General features: G+C 35.5%; 1 protein-coding gene across 10 annotated transcripts in view; it reads left to right on the top strand.

Annotated features, from left to right (window-relative positions):
• LOC122572583 (synaptogenesis protein syg-2-like) overlaps nucleotides 1-25,887 on the top strand; it is a 108,880-nt gene extending 82,993 nt beyond the window's left edge. For 4 of the 10 annotated variants that reach the window (XM_043737697.1, XM_043737694.1, XM_043737695.1 and 1 more), the window contains exons 4-18: nucleotides 3,439-3,568; nucleotides 4,014-4,222; nucleotides 5,316-5,423; nucleotides 5,630-5,713; nucleotides 8,545-8,751; nucleotides 10,340-10,494; nucleotides 11,932-12,076; nucleotides 12,196-12,326; nucleotides 12,554-12,713; nucleotides 12,929-13,228; nucleotides 16,932-17,231; nucleotides 17,825-18,049; nucleotides 18,717-18,877; nucleotides 20,336-20,398; nucleotides 21,241-25,887. In XM_043737697.1, the coding sequence (XP_043593632.1) occupies nucleotides 3,439-3,568; nucleotides 4,014-4,222; nucleotides 5,316-5,423; nucleotides 5,630-5,713; nucleotides 8,545-8,751; nucleotides 10,340-10,494; nucleotides 11,932-12,076; nucleotides 12,196-12,326; nucleotides 12,554-12,713; nucleotides 12,929-13,228; nucleotides 16,932-17,231; nucleotides 17,825-18,049; nucleotides 18,717-18,877; nucleotides 20,336-20,398; nucleotides 21,241-21,612 (2,750 nt within the window). In that variant the 3' untranslated portion in view covers nucleotides 21,613-25,887. Of the gene's footprint in view, nucleotides 1-3,438; nucleotides 3,569-4,013; nucleotides 4,223-5,315; nucleotides 5,424-5,629; nucleotides 5,714-8,310; nucleotides 8,397-8,544; nucleotides 8,752-10,339; nucleotides 10,495-11,931; nucleotides 12,077-12,195; nucleotides 12,327-12,553; nucleotides 12,714-12,928; nucleotides 13,229-16,931; nucleotides 17,232-17,824; nucleotides 18,050-18,716; nucleotides 18,878-19,008 lie in introns of those variants that run through there. The other 6 variants (XR_006318507.1, XM_043737698.1, XM_043737699.1 and 3 more) reach the window with 6 other exon arrangements.
• The last annotated feature ends 1,643 nt before the right edge of the window (nucleotides 25,888-27,530 follow it).

The following is a 27,530-nucleotide window of genomic DNA, read 5'->3' as shown; positions in this document are numbered from 1 at the left end:
GCGCATCGAACGGAGCGAATAAGCAAGTGCGAAGCATTTTCAATCTCGCCGGAAAACCGTCAATCATTAGCTCGTCCTAAGTCCTGCTGTATTCAACGTCAAACCGAAGCATGCCTCACGGTGAGGAAGGTAAGCATACATCTCGCCAGGCGGCTCGTGGCTTTGCCTGGCACTGTCTGTACATAGCTCAATTATTGTCAAAACTTCGGGTATCTGTGATTTAGAGAAGAATATTGTTGCTATTCCTGATTAATACATGTGGCTGACTGTTAAATGCTTCATTTATTTACACTTGCATGATAATCAAATAATTGTATAATGTCTTTAATATAATCGATTTTTACGTTATCTCTAATTTATAATCAGACATTATTGATGGTTACGGTAAAGCAAAGGTTTGCAAAATAAAGTAACGATAGGTAACGTTATGTTACATGTTATGAATAATAATAAAGTGTATTAAATCTTAACGGTAATGTTAATTCAGTTCTAAAATTACCTCATCTGTTATTATGATCTGCGATACATTCAGTTTCTACTTGAAGTTGCATGAAAGTTGTAAGCCGAGTGAACATTTTTTTAAAACAGTACCAGCTGTTTCATCAATTGGAGGAATAATTTCGAATATTTCATGTTTGACCGGAACAAAGTGTATAAGAAAAGAATCTGGAACAACGATATCATCAACTATTGGCAATTTAGTCACGATCTCGTAATATCGTCGTTCAATATCTAACGAATTTTGCCTGATTCGCAAACGACCATCTACGCAGGCAATAGCAGAGGCAATCATTCAAGCCGATTTATCACGTGGCCCGAGCGAACACCGGCGGTCATACATTCTGACTCCAATTTACATCCGAAATCCATTTGGCCGATATGGCATTCGTCACGACATTTGGGTCGATCTACGACTTCTTGAGCACATTCCTTCAGTCGGTCACGCGTCTCAGTTATGAAATCAGCAGTACGTACATAGATTTTCCGAGCATGATTCTGCAACTAAGATAGTAATAATTCGACTATGTGGAATATCAAGCCAAATAAATAACGAGGGAAATTGGATATATAGGGAGGCAGTGACAAACAGCCAAACATCTCGCGTAAGACATATTAACTAGACTCTCGAGAGTGCTATAATCTCTCTTGTATGTCACTCGTTGCGCCGCGCCCGTTACCTACCTACCTACCTACCTACCAACATACATATATGTATAGTGATAGTAACCAGACAAGACTACGGTTCCTTTAGGCAGAATCCCTAGTCGTCGGTTGATTCACGAAGTTGGCTATACATATTCGGATTAGTTTTCAAGCCTTGTTCCACCGTTGAGCACGACTACCGTCGAAAATAATTTTACCGTAAGTTACTTTCTAAAATAAGGTAAATAAGGTAAAAATATGTGTGTATATAATAAGAAATTCTTCAAATTTGATATACGATTAGAACTATATATAAAATATAAGAAAAGAACAGCGAATACTTTCCATCGTTTATCTTTTTAGTTTTTCGTGTTTGAATAAGTAACATTCGTCGTCTTTTTCCGTGTTATACGTGAAAGCATAAATACATAAGCGTTTACAACGTGTTTGCGATAATATCCTCACGATCTATTTATGTAAAATTGTGTATATCATGCTTGGTTCAAATTGAGATTAAATAATACCGCATGTTTCTTGATTGAAAATGATTCGATGATTTTCGAAATTGTTAATCCAGCCATTTTTTTTTTTTTGGATATTATTCATGCGTACCAATACCTATATGACTTGTATTAAATTCAAAAATTAGTAGTATACATACGTATAAGGAAAAAATTATCAATAAAAGGTTGTGTATAATCGACCAGTTTCACCTTTAGGCAAGCACTTGAGTACATCAAGTACATTTCGTCAGCATGCAACTAATACATAAATATTAATTTCCTATTGAATGAAATTAACTCGTGAAATTCCTTCGTAACGCTTTAACAGATATGCATGTTTACGAAATTACGCGTACATAACTTCCTGTGGATATAAATATAAAATTATTAGTCGATCGTAAGAAATAGGAAATAAATAATAGATAGAAATTAGAATCTAATTGACACGTATTGCCTTAACAGCAAAATCAAAGAATTTTATCGAGCATCCCATTCACGTAGCTATCTTTTTTTTTTCCTTCTTTCATATTGATTGCCACTATAGCAATTTATCTTTCCTTCTACCCCACGCGAGGTCACCTTAGATATAAAAGCTTCGAGTAGCCAGCGCATGCAAGCACGCAAAAATATCATTACATCATAAAACACGAGGCGATCCTTTGAAACTAGCGATGCATATCGGTTAGCTTATATTTTCGTTTAAATATTTCTTCGATTATGAGACTTTAATTTGGCTTGCGATTTTATTAACGAACTTCTATCGATAGTTTGATCATCGATGTACACACGTATATTACCTATAATAAACTTTAATTCGATATTGAGGCATATCAAGCATGGATCACTTTTTTAGTTTTCAGATAAAATGGTTATTCTTGACACGGTTAGCATTCATATACCCGTTTGTATTATAGAATTGTTGTCTATGTTGGCAAAATACCTCGAATGGTTAATTAATCCATTAATTGGTGCAAAAAGTTAATTGTAATGATACTTAATGGACATGTCGACCACACAACTTACACGTATGTAGCTCGGGTCTATTGTCATACAATTTTCATTACTTCGTTAAATATGAGAAAAATATATGACTAAGAATCGTATGTTATTGTCACTTATTTAACCTACCGTTACTTATAACGGGTCTTCGCGCCCGTTTCCCATCGTCCACGCCGCTTATCGGCCGTTATCATCCGTTTTCGGGAACCGTTATTTTACCGAGATTCCCGATATTCCTGTTTCTGGCGGTCAATACAAAAACTTTATCCTCGAAACGAATGGCTCAAGTACAAGTATTCAAGCGATTCGAGTATTGAAGCGATGGTCGCCCTTACAAACATTTTGACATCGTCGGTGTTGTCATTATATAATATCGCATCGTCGCTGACTATATTATGGTGGCGAGCCGCGAGACAAAAGTCACGGAAACACTAGTTCTGCGGTTTGCCGATTTGCCACCCATCCGCCACAGATGTCTCCGAATCTCAAACATTTACATAGAACGTTTACATTTTAAATAAGACGAAGCAAAATAGGACAACATGTTTGCTAAGACGGAACGTTCAGGTTTCCAAATTTTATAAATGCTGGCGCTATCTGGCCTATTCTCGTTTCTGAATATGTTAATATCGTAAACGTTATAATTTTTATTACAATTTGCAATTGTTGTGCGAACAATACAACAAATATTGGAGCAAGTCTTTGCCTGCAAAAAGATTTCTAATACATTAATAACAAATATTTTGTTAGAAAAATGAAAATTGCGAATGACGATAAATATTTTATATTACAGGATCAACAGTAACAACAAGAGCAGTTCTTCAAGGTACGGCAGAGTTGTCATGTGATATCCGTCCACCGCAACAAAATGATTCCGTAATTTTAGTCGTTTGGTACAAAAGCGATACCACACCTATTTACAGGTAAATGAGCAAACTTTCATGTAGAAAATTACTGCGTCTTGGATATTAATCCGAGCGTTACGAGTGTGTATTATGTTCAATTCGTTCTTTTCTTATTGTATTTTGTATACATCATTAAAAGTATATCTTAAACAGTAAATTTCGGTTATTTTATTATACAGTACGTTTCGTCTTACAGTTCGTTTGTCGCAGAAAATTCATAATGTATAACAGTTTTCAAATATAATTGTCAAGTTTGTACCAGGAAATTGAGGAATAATGTATCGATTCGAAAAAATAAAGAGTAGCGAAAACGAAATTGCTGAAAATTTTTATCGGGATCATTTACAAACGGACAAGTCTCGCGCAAAGTTGGAAAAGATTACAACAAATCTCAGAGTTTTAAGAATCAGAATGTTAAATATAATTGTTTTCAAAGTATTAAATTAAGAACATATTGTTTCAGTTACGATATGAGAGGCAAACATTCTGAAAAAGCTTCTCATTGGAATAATAAGGATCATCTAAACGACCGTGCATTCTTTAGAACTGTCACTGAACCAGCAACATTAAACATCAATCACATTGAGGAAAGAGACGAAGGTGAATACAGATGTCGAGTAGATTTCGCGAAGAGTCCTTCCAGGAATTCAAGAATTCACCTGATGGTCATAGGTTTGTATTATACGGACTTATATTTATATTTAGTAACATTGAATTCGTTACATATCAATTTATTATGTATCACATAAGTTTTATGTATTTGCAATTTTTTATATTAGAAAACATACATTTGCTGGTCAAAACTCGTATCTCTCATAACTCACAAATACCTAATGATCTGACACGGTATAAAATGGTATCTATTGTTAAAGACAGGGGGAAAGATCATAGGTCTTTTGGAACGTGTATGTAGCTGATTTTAACGATATGCAACGACATGCAACGTTAATATCCTTTCTGTACACATACCGCGATATTATTGATTTGCGAAAGAATAATCGTTTCAAGAACTAGAAAGGACAAAATGTCACAAAATGTCAGTTTCGGGGATCGCCTTGAGTTGAAAAATTCATGCAAACTCTCTAAAAGTGTCTGTCAGGGAACAAAAGTGTCCTTATCGCTTTTCCGAAAAATAATGGGAATGTTGTTAAAAATGAATCCAAACACGCGAATATGATGATGATGATGATCCAAATTCACCTAACTTGCTATAATTCATCTTGTTTCTTGTCAAAATAATTAATGAAAAAATCAGTCTATCGACTTATCGTCGACTGAATTGTCCTGAGCGTATCATAAAATCTGCAGTCCAAGTCGCTTATTTTTATTCTTAATTTATTAACGCAAAAACTAACAACTAATACTAACAACTAACTTGAGGGTTATTCGAATAAAATTATACTCATACATAATCGAAACTTTTATTCAACGTTACAGTCAATCGTTCGCTGAATAACCAATGACAATTAGAGTAATTTCACATGATATTATTTTATACGAAATTATCTAAATAAATCTTTTAACCCAATAGTGCTCAACTCCGAATTCTAAACAAATTGTCACAAACGATGAGCTAATATGTCGCCACATAGATAATTAATTAATAATCCCTCTTCTTGGAGAACGGTTGGTTTATAAATCGGCTAATTGGTCGTGTCATTAGGATATTTTATTATCGGTTCGTGCCTTATAACAATACAAATAGCAAAGATACGTGCAATTAATAATATATTCAATAAGAGTGTTTTATTTTCGTATATTACAGTACCACCGCATAAACCAAATATTATTGATGAACGTGGAACTGTGCCAGCGGTAGCAGGTCCGTATGAAGAAGGTGGTGATATGAAATTACAATGTCTTGTCTCTGGAGGTGAGTTTCCCTATTGTTTTCTATTTATATTTCTACCAAGAGTGAAAAATTATTACGTTCGTATTCGAGTTTTCTGCATAAGCATATCAAATTATTTTCAAGTAATAACATTGACATTTATTGAATTGAACAATTAACGTGGAACCGAGGATATCGTCCGACATGTAATATATAAATTATCTTACAATTATTTTTCCCAACAAAAGACGAACATCCCCGTACGATACACGACAGCTTGGAAGGAACTGACAAATATTCGCTATTTCACGACCTCTTACTGCCAGTGCCGTGTAGGTATAAACAATATTTTTCGGTCGTTCTTGAAAGGTTTTTACGTCTGAAAAAGGAAAATATGCTGGCAACCGTTTATTTTTCGTCCAAACGATATAGACAGTTCAATGCGGAGTAGCTGAATAACAATTAGAAGCAAGTATAGGTATGGTCCGATTATGTTTGACGAAACATCTCATTATGGAGAAATTTTATAATACTATTATATCGTTATTTTTTACAATTTTCTTATTATAAATCAACTTAGATTTAATTACACGTATAGTTAGACATGGTATTAAACATTACTTCCAAAATAATGTATTTCCGATATTCAGAAAGTTATAAACCAGTTAAAGATTTACAATATTTTAAATACTCTATGGATGTATTGAAGATTATTGGTATTCAGCATTTGAATCTGCCGCTTTCGTTTAACATTTTAAACGGTCTTTACTGTCTCTTACAAGCGTGTATGTAGCGTTGCGTTGAGTATGCCCCCTACGCCCTGCCGTACACGATATGATTTGTCTCAAGGCATGCCACCAGATCAGGTTTCATACGAGGCAAGCTGCATCTCTTGGGACTTACATGCAAGAGTAGTTTGGACACGGGCATCTTCCATGAAATTGAATATCATTTCTGTGCGAAAAAAAGTTGCAATTGGTTAGTTGTAGTAGTAGTAGACGTGTGTATCGATACGATAATAGATATATGTGTGTAATGAAGAGCAAGAAATACCACGAAAAAAGGGAGAAAACGGTCTCGAAGAATTGGCTGAGTGCCGATATGATACTATCGTATTTGGTCTCATCTTAATCAGGAAAATTTCACCAATGCGTTAATGAAATTTTTAGAAATAAAAGAAAATTCCGTGGTTGCATTAGTGTCTTATCTCACTGGTACGAGGGCAAAATGTACGGCTCCGGTGTGCGACCCTCTCAAGTGCACGAGATAACGTCACGGGGATAGAGATGACACAACGACGGCGAAGATCGATGATATAAACAATGCAGTCTGACCGTATTCTGCACATACGCGAGATCAAAAGTAATCACGAGGCCAAGTAATATCTGACCGACAAATGAACAAAAGGCGCTTGATTTGCCGGAACACAACCTGCCGCTACATACTAGAATATAGAAACTCTCGATCCGTGTTTGGTGGCTTCGTACCTACGTCACGCGGTACAAGAAATTTAATCATGACCTATTATCGAGTTTCATCGAGTCCATATTAACAAAATATCTTCATCTGCCGGACCTCATCCCATCACGACCATCCGGTAGACCATAAACAAACACTAACCTTCCACGGCCAGCTACCCACGTCATCGGGTACAAGATCGTAATAGGGCTTAAAATTAAAGTTTACGACTTTTACTTTACGAATGAAGGGGTCTGCCTAATTTCTGCCAACCGCGAACAGGCGGCGGGTCAGTTCTTCAACACGCACGAGACGTTGGCTGTTTTCGGTGAACTTGTGGAACCGTTTCGTCCATTTTCAATTCGACGATTCTCGAATATATTGCAAAGCTCAACAACTTTTCCTTTGAACAACTTTTCCCTATACGTGTAACCGAGATATTAAAAATGCTAACCCAAACCCCCAATACAATTATAGACAGAAGACGGATGGGGCGATCGGCAACAAATACTGGATGTATACGCTGTCATAGATACAGACAACTGTAGACAGAAATACACTGTATTTATACCTACAGCTTCTTGCGAATATCCGGGATATTAAACGAATCCGACGGTTATACGTGTATAGGAAAATGTTGCTCAGAACGTTGATTTCTATGACATATTCAAAAGTCATCGAAACCGGGGATGACAAAACGGTTCTACAAGTTCAACGTATATATTTCTTAAAATTAATGTCGATGCGTATAGATATTTATTTCGAATAAATTTCAGAATTTTTATGCGAAGTTCGCCCTGATTGAAAGAGGTTTTCAATTAAATCCTCGCAGTTTGTCGAAAAAGCCTGCAATACCCAGTACAAAAATATTACATTTTCTTTCTCATACCGGTAATCAAATACCATTCGAATCACGTTGAGACATGACCCTTCGAATTTCTGGTTTATAACGTGTTATTAAGTGACTCAGGACGAACCACGAAAATTGCCGTCTACAATACGAAATCAAGGAAAGAAACGTTATACTCGGAAATTATAGCCAATCCGTAACTTTTTTGCCAGCTAGATATCCGAGTATAGCTATGAAGCGTTCGTTGGCAGATACGGCCTCCCGCGTTACAGTATTTCCCCCCCCCCCCCAAAATGTACAGTTGAATTAAATTTAAGATAATATTACATTTTTCTTTATCCATTCGTACATAGTATAAAAAATCTTTTGCCCCGTTTTGCCGCAATTCTTCTAATAATACTACACGCGAAAATGCATCTCCTGCAATCAGCCAATATCTTCGTCATTTTCTCTTTTTCTCCCTTTTACATGGTACCTCTCCCCCTTCGATTCACATAGCTACCGCTACACCAATCGCAATCTCTTTTTTTCAGAGACACATTTTCTAACGTCATTTCGCTTCGAAGTCAAAACGGATACTGACTGTGAGTAGGTTTCATGAGGGCCACACTAGACTTCATGAGACCCAGCTCGCTTCGCATGAGCTTTCGTCTCGAGGCATATCTCGAGGAAAATCTCTTCATGTAGGGCCCGCTTTAAGAAGAACTGTGTAATAGAGTTATTTCTTTCTTTTTATTTCTAATAAGTAAACACATATTTATTTTATCAGTTCGACAAATGATCTATTCAATAATTGGATTATAAATAATAGTCAACAGATATTTGACCTACTTATATTTATATGTTGTTCACTAGGTCGACCAGAGCCAAAAGTGAGATGGTGGCGGGGAGAAATGCTCCTTGATTCGAAAGATGAGCCAGGAGAGTTTCCATCTCTTCGTAGAAATGCTTTAACAGTAAGGGAACTTTCAAGAGCTGATCTTCATGCGGTATTTACTTGTCAAGCATCCAACAACAATATCAGTCAACCTGTCTCTGCATCGGTTGCAATTGAAATGCATTGTAAGTTTCGTTATAGTATATGATACTGTATTTAAATACCATTTAAGTACGATCCGAATTTGTTTGTTCAATCGCCAGAAGCGGGACGGGATAGTTCGTAGGACATTGTCCTGTAATAGAATTTGTTTTTGGTTTTGTGTCAAAATTATAGTACCGAACCGTTTTAGTGCCACGTATTTCTTATTTTCAGCTAGCTATAAATTTATAAATATATATATATATATATATAATTAGTATATATATATATATATATTTACTAATTGTAGTACATATTCATCATAGTTAATATCGTAATTGTAGTGTTTACTTTTGTACTATTTTATTCATTATGGATTTAGATCTTCGATAACACAATCTCAAACTAACTTATAGCAGCGTTACATTTTTCTCGAATGGAAAATGATTGGTAAAAAAGAAATTAACCTAGCGATTCAATTACATACGATATTGTCAACACGATATTCATTCATTCTATGAGAGAGTCCATATACGCGCGCGCGCTCACACACGCACACACACGCACGCGCGCGCGCGCGCGCGCGCGCACACACACACACACACACATTTAAATCCCATTCAATTAAACTCTTATATTTATATCCTTGGTTTCGTGAAAGAATTTCAGTTTACTATAACAATTACTAAATTTGTTCTGTACCTTTTAGTCGTACCGATTTTATAGTATGTGTAATTGACTTTATTTACCGTTTCTTTAACAATTATGATATACATTACAAGTTCATGTATCTCGAATTCCTTTTTGAAATTATTTATTTATTTATTTCGTACGTATAAACAGAATGCCAAGTTTGTTGAAACACACGCGACAGAAAATTTTATTTGCTTCAAATGCCAGTTTCATCGAAAAGGACGTAAAACGAAGAAGAAGAAATAGGAAATTCTGACTGCTCTGTCATCCTTAAATTTAGGCGCGCGCCTAATGTGTGCATGTGTGTGGTCTAATCAAATGTATTTAAACGAAAGTCAAGAAAAGTTAACAAAAATACTGTGATTCGTAATATAACGTTGCGAGTATTTAACAGCTACGGCGTGTGGAGCTAGTATTGCGGCAGAAAATGAAGAAAATATTTGTCGTCGATATCCGGTACATGGATTACATAGTTACTTATACCCGTGCATCGTGAACTGTACATACTTGAAGAAAATTACTGTAAAGAATAGTTGTAAATAAGTAACTATGCAAAAGAAACACCGATCGCATAATAACATTATTTATACAAATTGACTTTTTAAAAGTCTATTTAGTCATCACAGTCATATTCGTCACTCAAAAGCACAAAATTCTTTCATTCGTTCATAATTTCTCTATCTCTAATCATTTCCGAGATATTGCAGAAAATATATTTTTGATACTAAGTGTGGACGATTGCCGATTAAAGAAAGAAAGAAAGAAAAAATTAAAAAGAATACGTATGGGCTAGACTGTGAATCTACAAAGTTTCATGAAAATTGGCGTTTCAGACCTAGGTGATGTTCCTTGTATATCAAATAGATTATTATCGACCTATATATAATACACTATCTATATCTATATATACTATTTCATTAAATCTTTTATTCTTTCCAGTGAAACCATTGTCTGTAGCAATATTAAGCAATGAACACGCACCCCTTAGCGCTGGACGAAAATATGACATAAACTGTATGACTGTTGGATCCAGGCCTCCAGCAAAGTTATCGTGGTACATGGATGGAAAGAAACTGAGTAATTACACGGAGAAGGTATTTTGCTTCGTATCGTTAACTTTATAAAGATTTTCACTAATATATGATTTTATATCTTGTTAAATAGTAGTTAGATAGATAATAGCAAGGAGGTTATAATAATACAATAATTTGCATTACAGATTCTAGCTTCGTAATCTGTTCTAACGTTATAATCTTTAAATACGTTTTCATCGAAACATGTCTATAACACGAATTCTCTTAAACACCTCTATAAAAAGACTTTTTTTGTACACAATACATGCTTCTAAGGTATGTAATTACATTATATTCACGTTGCAAGTTTGGAGGATAAAAGCTGCTCGCTTTTCGCTATATTGTACGTATCGGTGTAGTCTCTATAAAATCTTGGTTGATCCTCGAAATATATTCGGAAGAATTAAACTCACGTAATTATACGCATATAGGGTCAGGAGCAAGAATCACGGCACAAACATAAGTCACGGATTGCGTTTGAAATCGAAACTATAACGAAATTAAAATTGGAAGTACATATATTAACACAATCAATTGCAGATCTTACGATCAGTATTCGCGACTCACTTATTCTTCTCTCGCCGGACGGCCGTTAAATTTTCCGCATACAAATCTCGACGTACAGCTTTCTCCGAATGCAATCCGACTCTCTTGAACCTCAATTCTCTATTCCGTTGGTCTGCCCCTTCACCGCCGCCGTTTGTACTTTATACGTAGACAGTGTCGCCTCGAAATAAGCATCACGACCGGGACCGGACAATTGCTTATTACAAGTCAGGTATGTTATTCGGCTTGACTTTTTTCTCGAACGAAACACGAGAGAACACACGGAGAACGAGCAAGAGGCTCGAGACAGCGGCCGATCATAAAGCGATCGGCACATAACGCGCATACATCGCTAATACTGTTATGAGAAAGCATCATAAGTATTCTATTCGTCTTTTGTCCACCGGCGTTCGCTGCTCGCTGTTGACCATACAAATTTACGAAAAAATTACAATTTCTTTCTTTCACGGATTTCGTACTCGTCCCCGGATCTCTTACTCTGTCGGCGACTTCAAATAAAGAAGAGGGAATTGTGAGTTGCTTATTTCGAGTCAAAATTCTATGTGTTGTACTGATCGGCACGACGAGGCGCGCGCTTATACTTTCAAACTCTCTTGCTGAAATTAAACTGTCACGTCGTTGCCGATGAACCGGCTCTGACTTTTCCCTTTTTTTCCTTCGTTTTCCTGCAACGGTAACGGTTCGGCAACGGTTTTCGCTCTTGCCTCGCTGCCCTGCCGTCCCAACTATCGCAAACATACATCTGTACACACACGTGCGCTCTCCCTACATATATATATATATATATATATATATATATATATATATATATATATATACTTAGAACTAGTACTGCATAATAGCGTCCATGGGAAAATTCCATGAATTTGTATTTATTTTCTCATGTTGAAGGTATCTCAAGATGGTAACATGACAAGCTCGACGTTGATATTGAAACCAACGTTGCTTGATCACGATAAAGTAATCACTTGCCGTGCAGAAAATTTCGAAATTCAACGAGGTATAGTCGAAGACACATGGAAATTAAATGTATTCTGTAAGTATAAAATTCTTTTACATAAAATTTCTTTCAGGAATACAAACTATTGTGCAATTTCAATACTTCTATGGATATTCACTTTTATAATATCTACTCCTTCTGTTTTTATTTTTCAGTTGTACCAATTTTACATCTGGAGTTAGGATCGAATATGAATCCAGACGATATCGAGGAAGGCGATGACGTATACTTTGAATGCAAAGTTCATGCTAATCCTGGCGCTTACAAAGTTATATGGAGGCATAATGTAAATTTCAGTTGTATATACATGTAAACATATCATGTTATATAACATGTTTATATATATATATATCGATATTTATATTATATATATATATGTAACAATGTTTACAGTAGAACAATATGGTCTATTCTAAACTATTTCGGCTATAGGCTAATAATAATAAAGCTAATAATGAAGCTATAAATAGGGCTAATGTTTGATTTAATCCGTCAATGTCCACACCGTTACAGGGAAATATTATTCAGAACAATGCAAAAAATGGTGTAATAGTGCAACAATATGGCTTGGCTTTGAGGGAAGTTAATCGTTCTCAAGCAGGCAATTATACTTGTATTGCTAGCAACGTCGAGGGAGATGGTTACAGTAATACTGTCGAACTTAAAATCATGTGTAAGTTTCTGATGCTTCTAAACCTCTTTCACTTTAGAATATAGAATACGTTATTTACACAGGATATAATATATAATTATATTAAATATATATATATCCCTATATCAAATATACGTATTTGTTACATATAAAACAATTAATGTCACTTGTATAATCAATATTGTAGAATATATTCTTAATACTAGAAAATTCAACACTTTATTTATATTTTTCAGACAAACCTATTTGTTTACCTGATCAGAAACGAATTTATGGCGTAGCTCGTCACGAAGATGCTCGAGTAACATGCAGCGTAGAGGCATACCCATCTCCAGATAGTTTCCGTTGGACATTTAACAATACGGAAGAAATGGTAGATGTACCTCAGGCACGGTACAAGAATTCCACACGTCATAGTCAAAGTATTCTTATTTATCGACCAATTACAGAAATGGATTACGGTACAGTGTTCTGTTGGGCAAGTAATACCGCTGGCCAACAAAAGAACGCTTGTATATTTCATATCATTCCAGCAGGTATGTGATATATATATAGATACATATATATATATATATAAATTATTGTAAGATAATTATTGAGAACAGTTGTTGTTTCATTTCTCAAGCAACTGAAAACCATAGAATACCCTATTGTAACTTTTCGGAACAATATATTACTAGTTTGAATATTCTATTCGAACGAGATCTTAAAATGTACATAAAACATATACATGCGTATATTAGAAGTGGAGGTACCTACATTTTTCTTTTTCATGGATTCTGTACTCAATAAAGCTTCATTGACGTTTGACAAATCAATTGCACGCAAAACAGAATCGTGTTCTTACTCCTATTTTTACCCGATCGTTATCGTATGCCGTATATCTGGAAAAAAGAAATGGATGGCTAATATTTATAGAATTGTTTTTAGACATCAAAGAAGTGAAAAACGTTTAGATATAAAAATATCGGTTAAGGTTTATATTTGAATCTTATACGCAATTTAACGTTGTATTAAAATCTAATTACATTACCCGCATACAAATTAAGCTAAGCCGTCATTAAAGGCCGGTATCCATTTATCCTATATGTATTTTCATCATTGCGTATCGTTCAGTGATGTGTTGATTGTCCAAATTTAACGAATGGCATATAAATATTTCTTATAATTGTATAATATATAGGCGCAAAAATTCGTTTCGTTTATCAGAATAATGCGCGAAATGGGAACGGTGAAATGATAGTACATCTGCAAAATGCAGATGCATGTACATACTTACATATCGCTATGTCTTGAGTTTATCACAAGAGAGAGTTAGTTTCTCTGCGTGGTTAGTCGGAATTTCGGAAGTTTTTACTCTCGTAAAATGTTAAACCATACCTTCACCTTTATGAATGAAACATACGATTTCGAAGTGAGAGTGAAGGTTAGGGAAAGATACGAGATAAACTCCACATTGATATACACTTATCAATCAAATATTTGAAGTTAATTTTCTTAAAAACATACCTCTGCGTGGAAAAACCTTGTTGCATGTTTTCAATTTATCTTCTCATAGAATATCATCTTCTCTTCGGTTGTATCATTAGTTACGAGATACATCGTGTAAGATGTAAGCGTAATGAACCTGGAATACTCTCATAACGAAGTAGAAATAGAATAGACTAAATAGAAAATGTTCATGCGTATGCTGTATGTTACTACGTTTGCAGCATTCTTACATATGAAGTATTATAATTCTGTAAAATGTGATAGATCATAAAGTTGGGGTGCAACCAACTCTGGAACTGTTAGTTGCCTCTGTGTGTGTGCGCGCGCGCGCGCGCGCGTGTATGTATGGTGTGTCGTAAATCCGTAGTTAAACCATACGCGACGTCATTCAATGGCATTACACGATGCAGACAAGTAGGGTTCAGCTATTGATTTACGTTGATCTTCAGATCTAGTTTAACACACTCTGCTATATGAAACGATATCATGTGGCAGATCGTTGTATTAGCTTCAACCAGCGCTACAAGATATAAAAATTAACGGTAAAAACTACAGGATACAATTAAAAAGGTTTAAATTGACTGTAATATCTCCTCCACTTACTACACTTAGAAAATAATTATGTATTTACACCACCTGATGTTCCCATAATACCGATACCAGTATCAATATAAATTTGTGGTATATGATTCTGAACTTTTGTTGTGCAAGCCGTTTATATGTAATATGTAATAAATCAAGAAAGCTTTAGGAAGAGAGGGACATAGAGAGAGAGATAGAGATAGAGATAGAGATAGAGATAGAGATAGAGATAGAGATAGAGATAGAGATAGATAGATAGATAGATAGATAGATAGATAGATAGATAGATAGACAGATAGAGTGAGAGAGGGAGAGAAAGAGAGAGAAAGAGAGAGGGAGAGAGAGAGAGAGAGAGAGAGAGAGAGAAAGACAGACAAAGAGGCAGAGACAAAGAATCTACCGCAAGATTATATCCAAGACTACCATAATTTCTTGCCGAGATTTAATAATTGAAATAATTGGAAATAGGGTGAAACATGCATATTATAAAAAGGTATAATTTTGTTTCTATTTTGGATCAGTTTTTGGTGTGTGACCCATTTTCGGAATATTTCTGTTTTATCATTGTGTTGTTATTTCATCGTTCCCATTTCACTAATTAATTTGATAATTTAGAAGTGATATACTGTCAAAGTCGATTTTGCGACACTATATTGTACTATTGTAGGAGCCGAGGAAAAATGAGGGCTCCGGCAACGGGAATCAAATCCACAACACTTGTATCCTGTGATTGGCCAGCCGCACCTTAATAAACTTTGCCAAAGCGCCCTCGCTAATTCCTCGTTGTTATTGCTCCTTTTGACGGGTATGGAGGCCTCGGCCCCACACTATTACAAGGTAATATTTATACGCCATCCGTTAAATCTAGAGAATTATAAATATATCACTATAAATTTAATGATAGCTTATCTGTGCTGCTTTTTCTCCGGTAGTACAGCCATATTTTTCGGCCCAGGAGCAATAATATCAGATCAGATAGTATATTTGTAAGCGTCGGATATTTAAGCAAGGATTAATATGATGAACAACGTTCTGGTATGAACCTTTCGACGATGATTGTATTTCAAATCACGTCGATTGCTATACTATTTGTCCGTTTTTCGCCATCTTGTTCTCATACTGATCCCATCTCTTCTACTCTTCAACATCAAAATTGCATTATTATACCAGTGTATGCACAATGCACATATTACGCAGGATCTCAACATCGGTGACTATTTTCCCCGTTCCTCTAATTTTCCTTTTCGTTTCCATCACTGTCATCTCAGCAATCTCGATCACTTCTGTTGTCGATCTTGGTTAGGTGCTTATGGTCTCTCCTATACTTCTCCTTTTTTACAAGTCATTTCTTCTTCTCTCATTCCCCTCCACCTTCTTTTCCTTCTCCTTCTTCTTCTTCTCTTTCGTCTCTTTGCACAATTTCTTACGGGATACTTGTAAATTATTATAATTAACAACTAAAAGTTGAATGAACTGATACGCGAAGATTCTTGCGTTGATTCTTGAAAGTTTTCAAAGGTTCGCTAAAGCATTAGTAAATGCCTTAATCTCTATTCTATTAGTATAGCATTAGTATAGTCTATTAGTATAGCGTTTAATCTCTCATGAAACTGGAAAAAGATCAGCTTCTGCATATTTCACAGATAAGGTATACGAAGCGCGAGAACGCGCAAGCAAATAATCATCCCATAATAAACGTCTAAAACTAGGGGTATGCGGCGGCATCGCCTCGAGTATCGGAATCCTGAGTTTGTTGACGAGTACGACGATAGCCTCGACTTAATAGTTTCAAGAGTGGTTGATACGTTTTGCGTTCCTTCTAAATTGCCTCAACGTCTCGATCATGAAAATATCTGCAGAGAACCTCTTTTCATCTTTTCTTCTTAAGTAATCAATAATAATGTCCTATTGATAATTTTCGAGAACATCAACAGAGAACAACAACAGTAAATAAGCTATAAAAACGCTTGTTCCTATATTTAATAAATTTAAAGATGGAGCTATCGATAATATGGTAGCTCTGTAATGAACATGTCCTATACCCCACCCCCCTTTCCAGGTTTATATGTGTTCAAGCCCTTGCGGATATATTATATCGATGCATTCCTCCTAATTTTTAAATCATTACACAATCTATCGTTTTTGTTTATGTTTATATTTCTACAGGAAAACCTGAATCTTTGTACAATTGCACGCTGTCTAATCAAACAACCGATTCACTCTCGGTGGAGTGTTGCGTTGGTTTCGACGGTGGTCAACCGCAGCACTTTCTTCTTGAAGTCTTTGATCAGCATACAGGTGCACTGCAAGCAAATATTACATCCGAAGAAAACGCTGTTTTTACTGTTCACGGATTACAATCTGGCAAAATCCTGAACATGATTTTATATGCCGTAAATGCGAAAGGAAGAAGCGAACCCACTTTGTTGGAAGGATTTACATTAAAGATTGCTGAGAAACAAACTGGTAAGTAATGTTACATACTGTCTATACTGGTATTATCCTGATCCTTTGCTATTCGATTTCTCCGATAAATACATAATTGACTTTTAGATCACGTTGCACTTATTTCGAAAATATATTGCATCGAACTGGTCTTTTGCTGCTTCCGTTTAAAGTGTAATTTCGATATTTGCTTGCTTCAGATAAGCAAATGATCTTCGATTAGCATTGTGTATAACAAGTTACTGTTGTTTGTATGCGGGACAATAGTTTAAACCTTTCGTGGTTCGTCGATATTAAATCGCAAATTGTTAATGTTTAAACATGTTCGACATGAAAGATAACATTTTCATTTGCGCGTTCCCTTTCATTGATTCTCATCTTTATATCTATTTCAATCTACTATACCGAATGTGTATATAAAAGCTAGCAATATTTTCTTTTACCTTTCCCTGCATATCATAACTTGTTAGTATGCAAATCATCATACTTGAATTACAGTTTTCGTATTATTTTAAATTTCCTGTTATTATGCATTGCAAGTATGGTATATTCCAATTTTCAAATGACGTACAAATTTTGACACAATTACATCGATGCATATATTTTGTTCGCAGGAATACCGGTACCATTCGAAATTTCCCCATTATTAGGAGGATTGATTGGAGTAGTAACTGCATTGCTTTTTGTTACTATTACTATTCTAATAGCTATGAAAATTAGAAATGAACGAAGAACTCAAAGACCAAGTGATTTACCGTTAAAGAAAAGCACCGCACCCAGTTCCGAAGATTTGTATGATACGGAAGATAGAAATCCAGATGTTGTACCAATAAATAAAGGTATGTATACTAGAATCTATATTATATTATGTAAAACTTATCAGCTTATGGGGGATAGAATGTGGTATGCACATCTCTGTTATTGCAAGTGTTCCTTTTTTTTTCTTTTTTTTTTTTTTATTTATCAAGGATCAATACGCACTGTCGACCAGTGTCAGTCACCAGCGACCCCACTGGATTCATTGGAGTATATGATCATATGCAATATATGACCACACGCATTTGGTCGCGGCAACCAGTGAGTCCCCAGCGAGCACGGAAACACGAGCGACGCAAACGCGGCTCGCTGACCTGTAATCAGTAGAGACTAGTGCCTTTTAACAAATGTTGCGGACGTTCGCAACTGTCGTATGGTATCTTTGCAAGAATGGATGCATCCGATATATTTCCTTTTTCTTTCCCTTTTCTTTAATCTTTTTCTTTTTTCTTTTTTTACTTCGTCGGAAGTAACTTTATAATTAGAACAGTTTCTTCGGCATCCATTCCGTCGACGTTCTCTAGGATATTCAGAACTTTCGAGTCTCCGAGCTTGGTCTGTGCGTTTTGTCGCTTGGTTTTTGGTTGCCGGCGACTGATCAATAGAGCCAATAGGGACCCCCAAGTTTTAAGTGTTCTCATAAACAAGCAATTAATAATAATAATAACAATAATAATAATAAATTTGAAGGTTCTGATTACCAATTGACGGGATCAATATCTGGCACTCCGTTAGCCACGCAAAACACACCGGATGGACTTACCGCGACTTCGCTTTCTATACAACAAGTGACTCACCTGCAAGGATTGTCACCGTATCCACACGAGTATAATAATTATCCGGCATTATCGGTGAGTTACGTTGGTTCTAGTACTTCAATTTGGTTTGCTTTCCTCAATAGAAAGTAAACTGTCTCTTTTTTTCGGTTTTTCTTTTATTTTTCTTTTTCTTTTTATTTTTTTTTTTTTTTTTGCTTTGGCAGATAATTGTATTTACAGTAACTGAAGAAAACGTTGTTCTCTATGAAAAGACAAATCAAAACGTGTATATAAACATTATTGCGTAAAGAGCAGTTTTAAATGAAAACTTTTGTTTTTACTACCAATATTTGCACACAGATACTTGTTTATTGTATTTATATCAAAAGAATAATATGAAAAGGAAATACATATGTACATAGTGCTAATTTTGTATAATTGAAAGTAAAAATAAAATAAATTTGCGAATAACAATGGTGTCAATATAAAGCTGTTCAAACCATAGAACAAATAGCTCTTATTATATAATATTTGAAATAACTAATAACTTTTAATTATTTCTGTTAGAATTTTAGAAATTTGCTCTGTGGCGAAATAAATCAGATAATGATAACTATTATTTAATATATTCTAATAATTATCTAATAATAATAACTCTACGTACATATTATCATGATATTGATAACATTTATTTCAAGATATATAATTTCCGCTTTGAATATGACCTGACCAGTACTGGGTTAATTCTAATCCTAGATATGCGTTGAAGTGGAGAGAGGAAGGGACACGTATACCGCCAAACTAAGAAAAACGTGAAAGTTTTAAATTATAACTGTTTCTTTGCTGTAGAAAGTTATTTAACAATTATTTATTGTTGTTTTTTTTTTCAGTTTCAATGTTATTTATTGAAAGGAATTACTATCGCTGTATGTCAAGACACGTATGTCTGACTTATATTTACATACATAAATAAAAAACAAAAAATTGACGTTCGCACAGAACGAGCGAATGTTAGATATTGGTCGGTTAAAGTTTTTAATTTGATTAATGCTTATGATTATAAGAAATTAAGTTTTCAAAATTGCGATTGATTTAATCGATTGTAGAAGTTGGATATCAGTCGCTTATTAAGTAATTGTCCAGACTAAATCGTTATTTTTTATTGCATTTAAAAGCTATTTGTGATGAAACGTACCTACAAAAGGTAAACGGAAATTTCTCGAACGTGAACATACAAAATGTAATGATACACAAAAGCTATAGCTTTTTCGCTTCAATAGTAGTCGAATGAAAGAAGGATCATCAAATCTTTTTTCAAGAAATCATATCGTAAAACGATAAGACATTGTAAAATAATACCATTATTTTATAACAGATACCTTTCTCTTGAAGTAAACGTAAATTTTGTCTTCTAAAATAGGTTCTGTACGAGTTAAATGCTCTGCTACTCTACTCTAAGTATTTATAAGCATTTTCATCGAGCATATTATTAATGTTGAAAGCTTTGAATAACCGAGGACATATTGTCTTGATACTTGAAATTTGTTTCAGAGAATCATACAAACTATCCCATCTTGTAGCGCCAGATCGACCAACAAGGAATCATCTCCAAATGTAAATCACCGATTTTAATGAAACTTACGAACGATGTTGTTCTCGAAAAAATATTTGACATGTATTTGTTTTACGGGCTGAAATTTATGTCGAAGAGGTGAACAAGACAAAGTCCCAAAGCTCGGGGCTTGGAAACATATTTCACAGAATATTTTGGAAGCCATTACTTTTAGAAAAACAGTTTAAAGTAACAGCCAGTTTGTTCTTAAACAGCAGAATTCAGCTGTGTGAACAACTTCGGGAAAAAATTAATTCGATAAAAAGATTTAATACAAATTCACATATTTCTGCTGATTTTTAGTGTAAAAAAACTGGAAATAATGTTGAAAAGTTTGAAAAAATAGTACATACTTTCAGAGCATTGCGCTTAATCCAAGTTGGAAAGAAAAGAAGCGGAACGAATGCGAACGCGACTGATCGCAATGGAATCAGACCCAGTCCAATCTCATACGTATTTTCGGCTACAGCTTTTCATCAATCGCTTGATGAGCGGAGCGAGCATAGTATCTCTTCTTGTACTGATACTTTGTTTCGCTGGTTTTCTTTCCAACTCTGCATAGTACGTATATAAGCGTTACGATAAATATGTAGACGTAATTCTTATAAATAAGAATAAATATAAAGAGATCAGAACTGACTCAATAACAATAAAAATACATAAACTCGTCGTGTTACGCCCATCATATAAGTGTAATGCCCATTCTCACGTTTATGTATGTACATATGCAAATTTGTATATTCATCTATTGCGCAAATTTGTAAATTTATTTACTGTATAGTTTTACTGCATAATGTGACTTATTCTACAGGTAATAATGTAATGTTATTTTAATGCTTTTCAGTTATCAGACGAGGTAACGTACGCCGAATTATGTTTGACACGTCCATCAGCATTATCAACGTTAGTAAGCGATGCAACGTTGACTGGTGCAAGTGGAATTGGCAGTTTAAGTACACTCGACGGTTACGGTAGTGGGGTGATCGTAGGTGGTAAACCGTGTACAAGAGAAGCTACGATTTATGCTTGCATAGATCACAATGCAAGACCATTAAAAATCGATCCATCATCTACTTCGCCGTTCACATTGGCATCTCTGTCGACAAGAAATACATTTCGGGACTGTAATGTTTCAACAATGAATAACAAACACCCCACAAGAGAAATTGTTACTGTACGTACACCGTTAATATCAACCCAGGAAAGTTGTGTATAGGGATGCGATTCTGACGCGCTGAATATCAACGAATACTACGTTTGATCTGTTGTGCGCGTCTAGTTCTTAAATGTGGTTCTACAACCATTTGTCCTATAACGAAACGTACATACATACATATACGATATTTGATATGCGACAAGTGTGTAAAGTAGTTAACAGAATTAATGTCAGGTGGACTAATCAATCATTAATTGTCAAATATTAGTACGGTAGCGAAAGAATACAAAGGAACAACGTGTCCTCTTGGTATATTAAAAATAAAAGCGTGATATTAATGTTAATCTACGAATTGTTCAAAGACACTGATAAGTTAAGTTTAAATTTGGTCACTAAGACTGATTTAAATATTATGTAATCTTTCATGTACAGGGTGCCCCGTTTATTGTAAGCAAGTGAATTGTTTCGCCCGTTACTTGAAATGCAAAAATATTCGCGGTTGCATGATTTAAAGATCTGTTTTTAATACTAGATGGACATTTCAAGTTCACGAAGCTATAAGCTTTTCGTTACTCGTGTTATAACTCGTACCAATTGATCGAAATGCGGAAGATCAGCGGTTATATCGGTTCTCAATTTTTCGCTAAAATCAATATACATTACATCATTACGCATTTCACGCATTAAGATATTAATTACCATTTCTTCACCCAACCTCCATATTTTTCGAATTACTTACGATATGCGAGTACACAGCATTGTGTTTAGCGTATTAAACTATAATATTTCGTATAACTGATAATGATATCCATTCGGGTGATATGAAAATTTCTATGACTAATTTTTATCTATAAAATGCTGATTTACCTTTCACCATCGTATGATGATAAAAACTCATGGTGTTGCACAAAATGATACGAATAACAGTGTGAGAATTGTCAATTCTGACAATGTAAGAAATATATTTTTTGTCATCAATAAATATACAGGTAACATTCGATAATTGCATAAGAATATCCTCTTCGTAATTGCACAGTCGTCATCCTGGTTACGGGATGGGAGGTTGGGTATATCGTATTTGGTGTCGTTTTAATCATAAATATATAGGAAACATCTTGTTTGGGAAACATGTTTCATTTATCACAAATCAAAAATAAGAAAGCTTGATTTTTAATTTAAACGTATCAGCTTGTCTCCAGCCTTTAACGTTTGCCGAACGCCCCTCTTCCTCTTTCACTCACGTTGTCCTTTTTTCTACGTTCGGCACATCTGAAATCTCAGTTTCGAGAATCGAGAATCGTTTCCGCCTTTGCAGAATTGCAACACTCGATTTTTTTTCGCAATTACCGAATGTTTCGTGTATTTTGTTTCGTTCTCTTTTCTTAATCGTGTCGGCCGGATGAAATACGACGGTGCGGAGGAAATGTAAATCTCCATTGATTCATAAAGTCTCGCGGTTTGCTCCTTATAGTTAATATACATATAACGGAGGTTAAGCTACACAAGGTTGTGTCAGGATTACTCTTCTAGGATTAGCGAATTTCTTGTAACAAGTGATATTCGCATCAGGAAAGATATTGCTGTCAGTCGGAAAGGAATAAAGAACAACAAACACATACAAACAATCTCGCTTGACATTTGTCATTCTTTCTCTAGTTAATTTGAAAATTCGAAGAATATTTATAGATCCGTGGCTAGAGCGGAGGTGCCAGAAACGGGATAGGAAGTGGGAGCTGATGAAACGTTGAGATATTCGCGCTTCCGCGTTCAGTCGGCATAGTTGCGTCAGAATGACGGTGTCTTCCAACTGATATATCTACCGGAACAAGAGAGAGAGAGAGAGAGAGAGAGAGAGAGAGAGAGAGAGAGAGAGAGAGGGAGAGAGAGGGAGAGAGGGAGAGAGAGAGAGAAAGAGCTCCCATGTACATGTGTACATATATACTGTCACGACATGGGAAATTGCCTTGATCGACAAGATACCTTTCACGTAGTAGCACTGCTAGTCAACGAACGATTGAAGAACGGCCTCGTTCTTAACTTACTGCTAAAGAAGAAGTTGGGTGTACTGGTTCCAAGTCGTCGTCGTGTGAGCCCTATTAGGCTGAACGAGGACATTCAAAGTGGACTGCACAGATTTTAATCCGGAGCGAATCAAGAGTGAACGAGTAGAGAATATCGGACAGAGCAACATCGAAAGAGAATATTCGTACAAGTTAGTCGTAGTTCGTCCTCTTGTGACTCACAGTACTTTTGTCTTCGCGCATATCGCTCGTCACAGAAAGCCTGCTTCTTGTGTATGCTAAACATGAGCTAGATGCTCAGTTAAGCTATTCTGTATGTTGCCAAGTTAAACTATGATGTAGTGTGTGAGTCAAAGGAGATCATCGTTTCTTTGTCGACTAATGTGAACAACACATTTTAAGGAAAGTCAACGTAGGAGTCTTGAATCAAATGCAACCTACATCATCATCTTTTTCCCATTATTAATAAGAATGAAAAAAAGTTGTGTTCATGAGTTGGAGATTACTATGTATATATCTTCGAATATCTTGTTTAACTTATTATACCGATATAATTACTACGCTATAAATTTTAGAAAAATATTTATGAGTTGATACACACTTGAATTATTTCAGAGTTCAATAGGCTTTAATGAATTTTTATCAGAATTGAAAAATCAAATAAAGCTGATCAATTGAAACTGGGATCACACAATGATTTAATATTTAAACGTGTCAATTCGATCAAGCATTATTTTTAATGCCCACGCGTATGTGCACGGTTGATAATTACTTGGAATAGGGGCAATTTCATCGATGATCTTGAAATGCGTTATCAAGGTCAATATTTCGAACAACTTTTTCTTATGTATGTAAACCGCCGCTCGGCTCCGGTTCAAAAGTTGTAAAGCAATTTATATTTAATACCAAATGGCGTTATTCGATAAATGATTTCATAAATATTTATTCTGTAAACAATGTTACAACGACGGTAGGTATATTTGTATATTGTATATCTTTCACCAGTTGAAGATCAAAACAAAGAACAACATTCTTATTATTTCACGCTTATCTTGCCGCCATTAGGCTGCATGATGCTATTCTACGCCGATCTATTCTAATCCATCAGTTTTTCTTTTTTATTTGTACAATATTAAGAACGATTATCCCATCAATGAGCTAAGTTTAGATTGCGATGTATAAAAATGCGGCTATCCAGAATAAAGCATAATCTTAAAATAAACGTAATCGAAGATTTTTGCAAATATCTTGGCAACTAAAGTGTAGCGGCCGTTATACACACATATATGTATGTGTGTATAGGAATGTTCGCTTTGACAATGTATTTCAAGGTCATGAAAATTGGCGAGGTCGCCTGTATTCCGAACCGAGTTACCGTACCATTTAATATACATAGTATTAGTAAATTTTAGTTCCAATCAATATATGAATTTGATGTAGCACTGCTAGTATGATGATAGATAATATGTATTATAAAAAAACGTAAAAGTGTATTGTAAAAGTGTAATATGACCAGAATATATGAATTGTTTTGTAATGATTTATTCATGTTTATACATAATCACCTCTTCAGCAAAGTTCAAATCAGTTGTTCAATTACATCTTTGTTCATAATTCGCACTGCCTTGCGCTTATTATTTTTCACAACAATTCGCGTATAATCTATATAGTAGCTTCTTATCCAGGCTATTGTTTTCCACGTAGAGTTCGTGTCTCATAACTTGAAGTAGCAATAACGAAAAAATCAAAGTGCTTTTTACACCTCCCGCGAATTGCTACGGCGAACATCAGAATTATTATATTCAATTTTATCATCGACAGCGATAACCTGCGCTCGAATACCAAATAATCCACATCGTACAATTTTCCTTCTATTATGATTGGACCGAACGTACATTTTGGTGTTTGTAAAAAGATATTTCAATAAAGAATTATTTTCAAATGTATATGTCGGGTTTGCGTTGGGATCAGGCTTGCGGGCGTCAAATGAATCTTCACGGGAATTAGCCATTGATGCGATACAACACAGGTGAAGTTTATTATAATAATGGAGATATTACAGTCTTGACAATTAACCGCGGTGATTAGGCGTTCGTCGCGACACTAGTGACAATGGCCTCAGGTTCGATAACGAATCCGCGGTCAACGGGATAATAGATGTACGTTCTCCCAAAATCTAAATCTGACTCTTTGTTAACAAAACGCGAAGTATTCACTGATCGTAAAGACGTTACTCTCTCTCGTCGATGAGATCGCACGAGAGAATGACTTTCCGTCACGATTATGCTGCAGAGGAAAACTATGAAGGGGTGTGTCTAAGGACACGAGATCACCGGATTCGTCTAGGAAAGCCTTCGTTCTAAAAGTGAGGGAAATGGACGTTCCTGTTAATTGGTTAATTTCTATGTTGGTGGTTGAAGAAGGATGCTAACCGCCCTTGAGAGAAAGTTGCTAGAGGGAAGCGTCGTTCGTGAGAAAAGCAGATTTCTCCTATCTTCTCGTAGTTGGGACAAAGACTGTTTGTCTGTTTGAAGGACTTTAGTCAACCAAATCTTAAGATTTATAACGGGTTCTCAGGCTAGCTGAACATACACTGCGAAGACGCATCGACATCTGGCAACCATCTTACCCGGAGAACAGGGTCTGGGTGTGGCGAGCCACGGGACAGAGACCGTTGGAATGTCTATTGTCAAGTATCGCTACAACTATTTCTTTTAAGGAGAGCTATACTGTTACTCCATACCTTTGTTAGACAAACGTTCATCTCTTGACCGCGGCTACTTTGGCGACTGGTTGTCGCCTCGAGCCAAAGCTCATTGTCACGAATCTCGAATAAGTACAATCGGGTTGAATGACAATTGTTTAATTACGGCTATGATAGAATCTAGATTACAATGTTACGGGATTTTCCCAAAGTTCCAAAGGAAGGCCGGAACACCGGAGTGTTCTTTCATCTCCGACACATATAATATGTCACTGATACTTTGATCGTGAGACGTGCACGAGCCTGGATGAAAGTGAATACTGGAAAGGAAACCTTCGATAACAATTGCAGGAAAAGAATCTACTCTCGGTAATGAAATGGTCCCTACCATATGGGGGTAATTAATGGGCGGCAATCATGTGGAATCTACATGACGCGTCGGTAAGTTTCAGGGCTAAGTTTCAGATATCGCTTAAACGATGTACGTCTGTCAGTACAAATCGAACACTTTTTTGTCTTTGACATTTTTTTAAATTAAATTTTGCTAGCGCATTTACAAGAACTTTCTTGATTAAAATGAGACCAAACATGGTATAATTCGAATTCTATTTACTTATCGATATGTATTTTGATTGCCATCCATGAAGCACGCAAATTATATCGTGCTCCGTGTCATTTGAACCAGAAACATGTAACAAACATGTTGGTAAAGGTTCTATTCATTACAAATGAAAAATAAAAAAGTTTCATACTTCAGTTAAAAAAGATACCAACTTGTGGCGTGTCTTTCTTCTATTTCATATGTCGACATATAATATATGATATGAATGAATAATATATATGTATAATATACTAAAACTATATGGTAGACAGAGAAGTAAGACGATGACGAAGTGACAGCGTAAGAAGGGCAACACGCTGATTGGGTATTTGATACGAGATAAATTTATTCCAAAGTACTAGAATAGTTTATTGAACGGAGTGATCGATCTGAACACTACGTAGTTCATGACCGACATCTTGTTCGCGATCACTTTGCCATCTGACGAGCGCATGATCCACGGTTGCTGCAAAGCTTTACGTGATCGGAACTGCGTAAGATTGTTTTCGTTACTATAAATTGGCGGCGAGCACGGATGGGCGATGCAGCGGGAGAAGTGGACTGTGGCGAATAACGACGAGGAGCAGAACGACTAACGAGAAGAAGAAAAAGAGCGTTTAATCGCTGATAATGGAGAAACGTATAATCTCGT

The sequence above is a fragment of the Bombus pyrosoma genome, linkage group LG11, assembly GCF_014825855.1.
Source record: "Bombus pyrosoma isolate SC7728 linkage group LG11, ASM1482585v1, whole genome shotgun sequence".
Classification (NCBI taxonomy): domain Eukaryota; kingdom Metazoa; phylum Arthropoda; class Insecta; order Hymenoptera; family Apidae; genus Bombus; species Bombus pyrosoma.
Note: the sequence above shows the minus strand (reverse complement) of the source record. Positions and strands in the feature narration are given on the sequence as shown.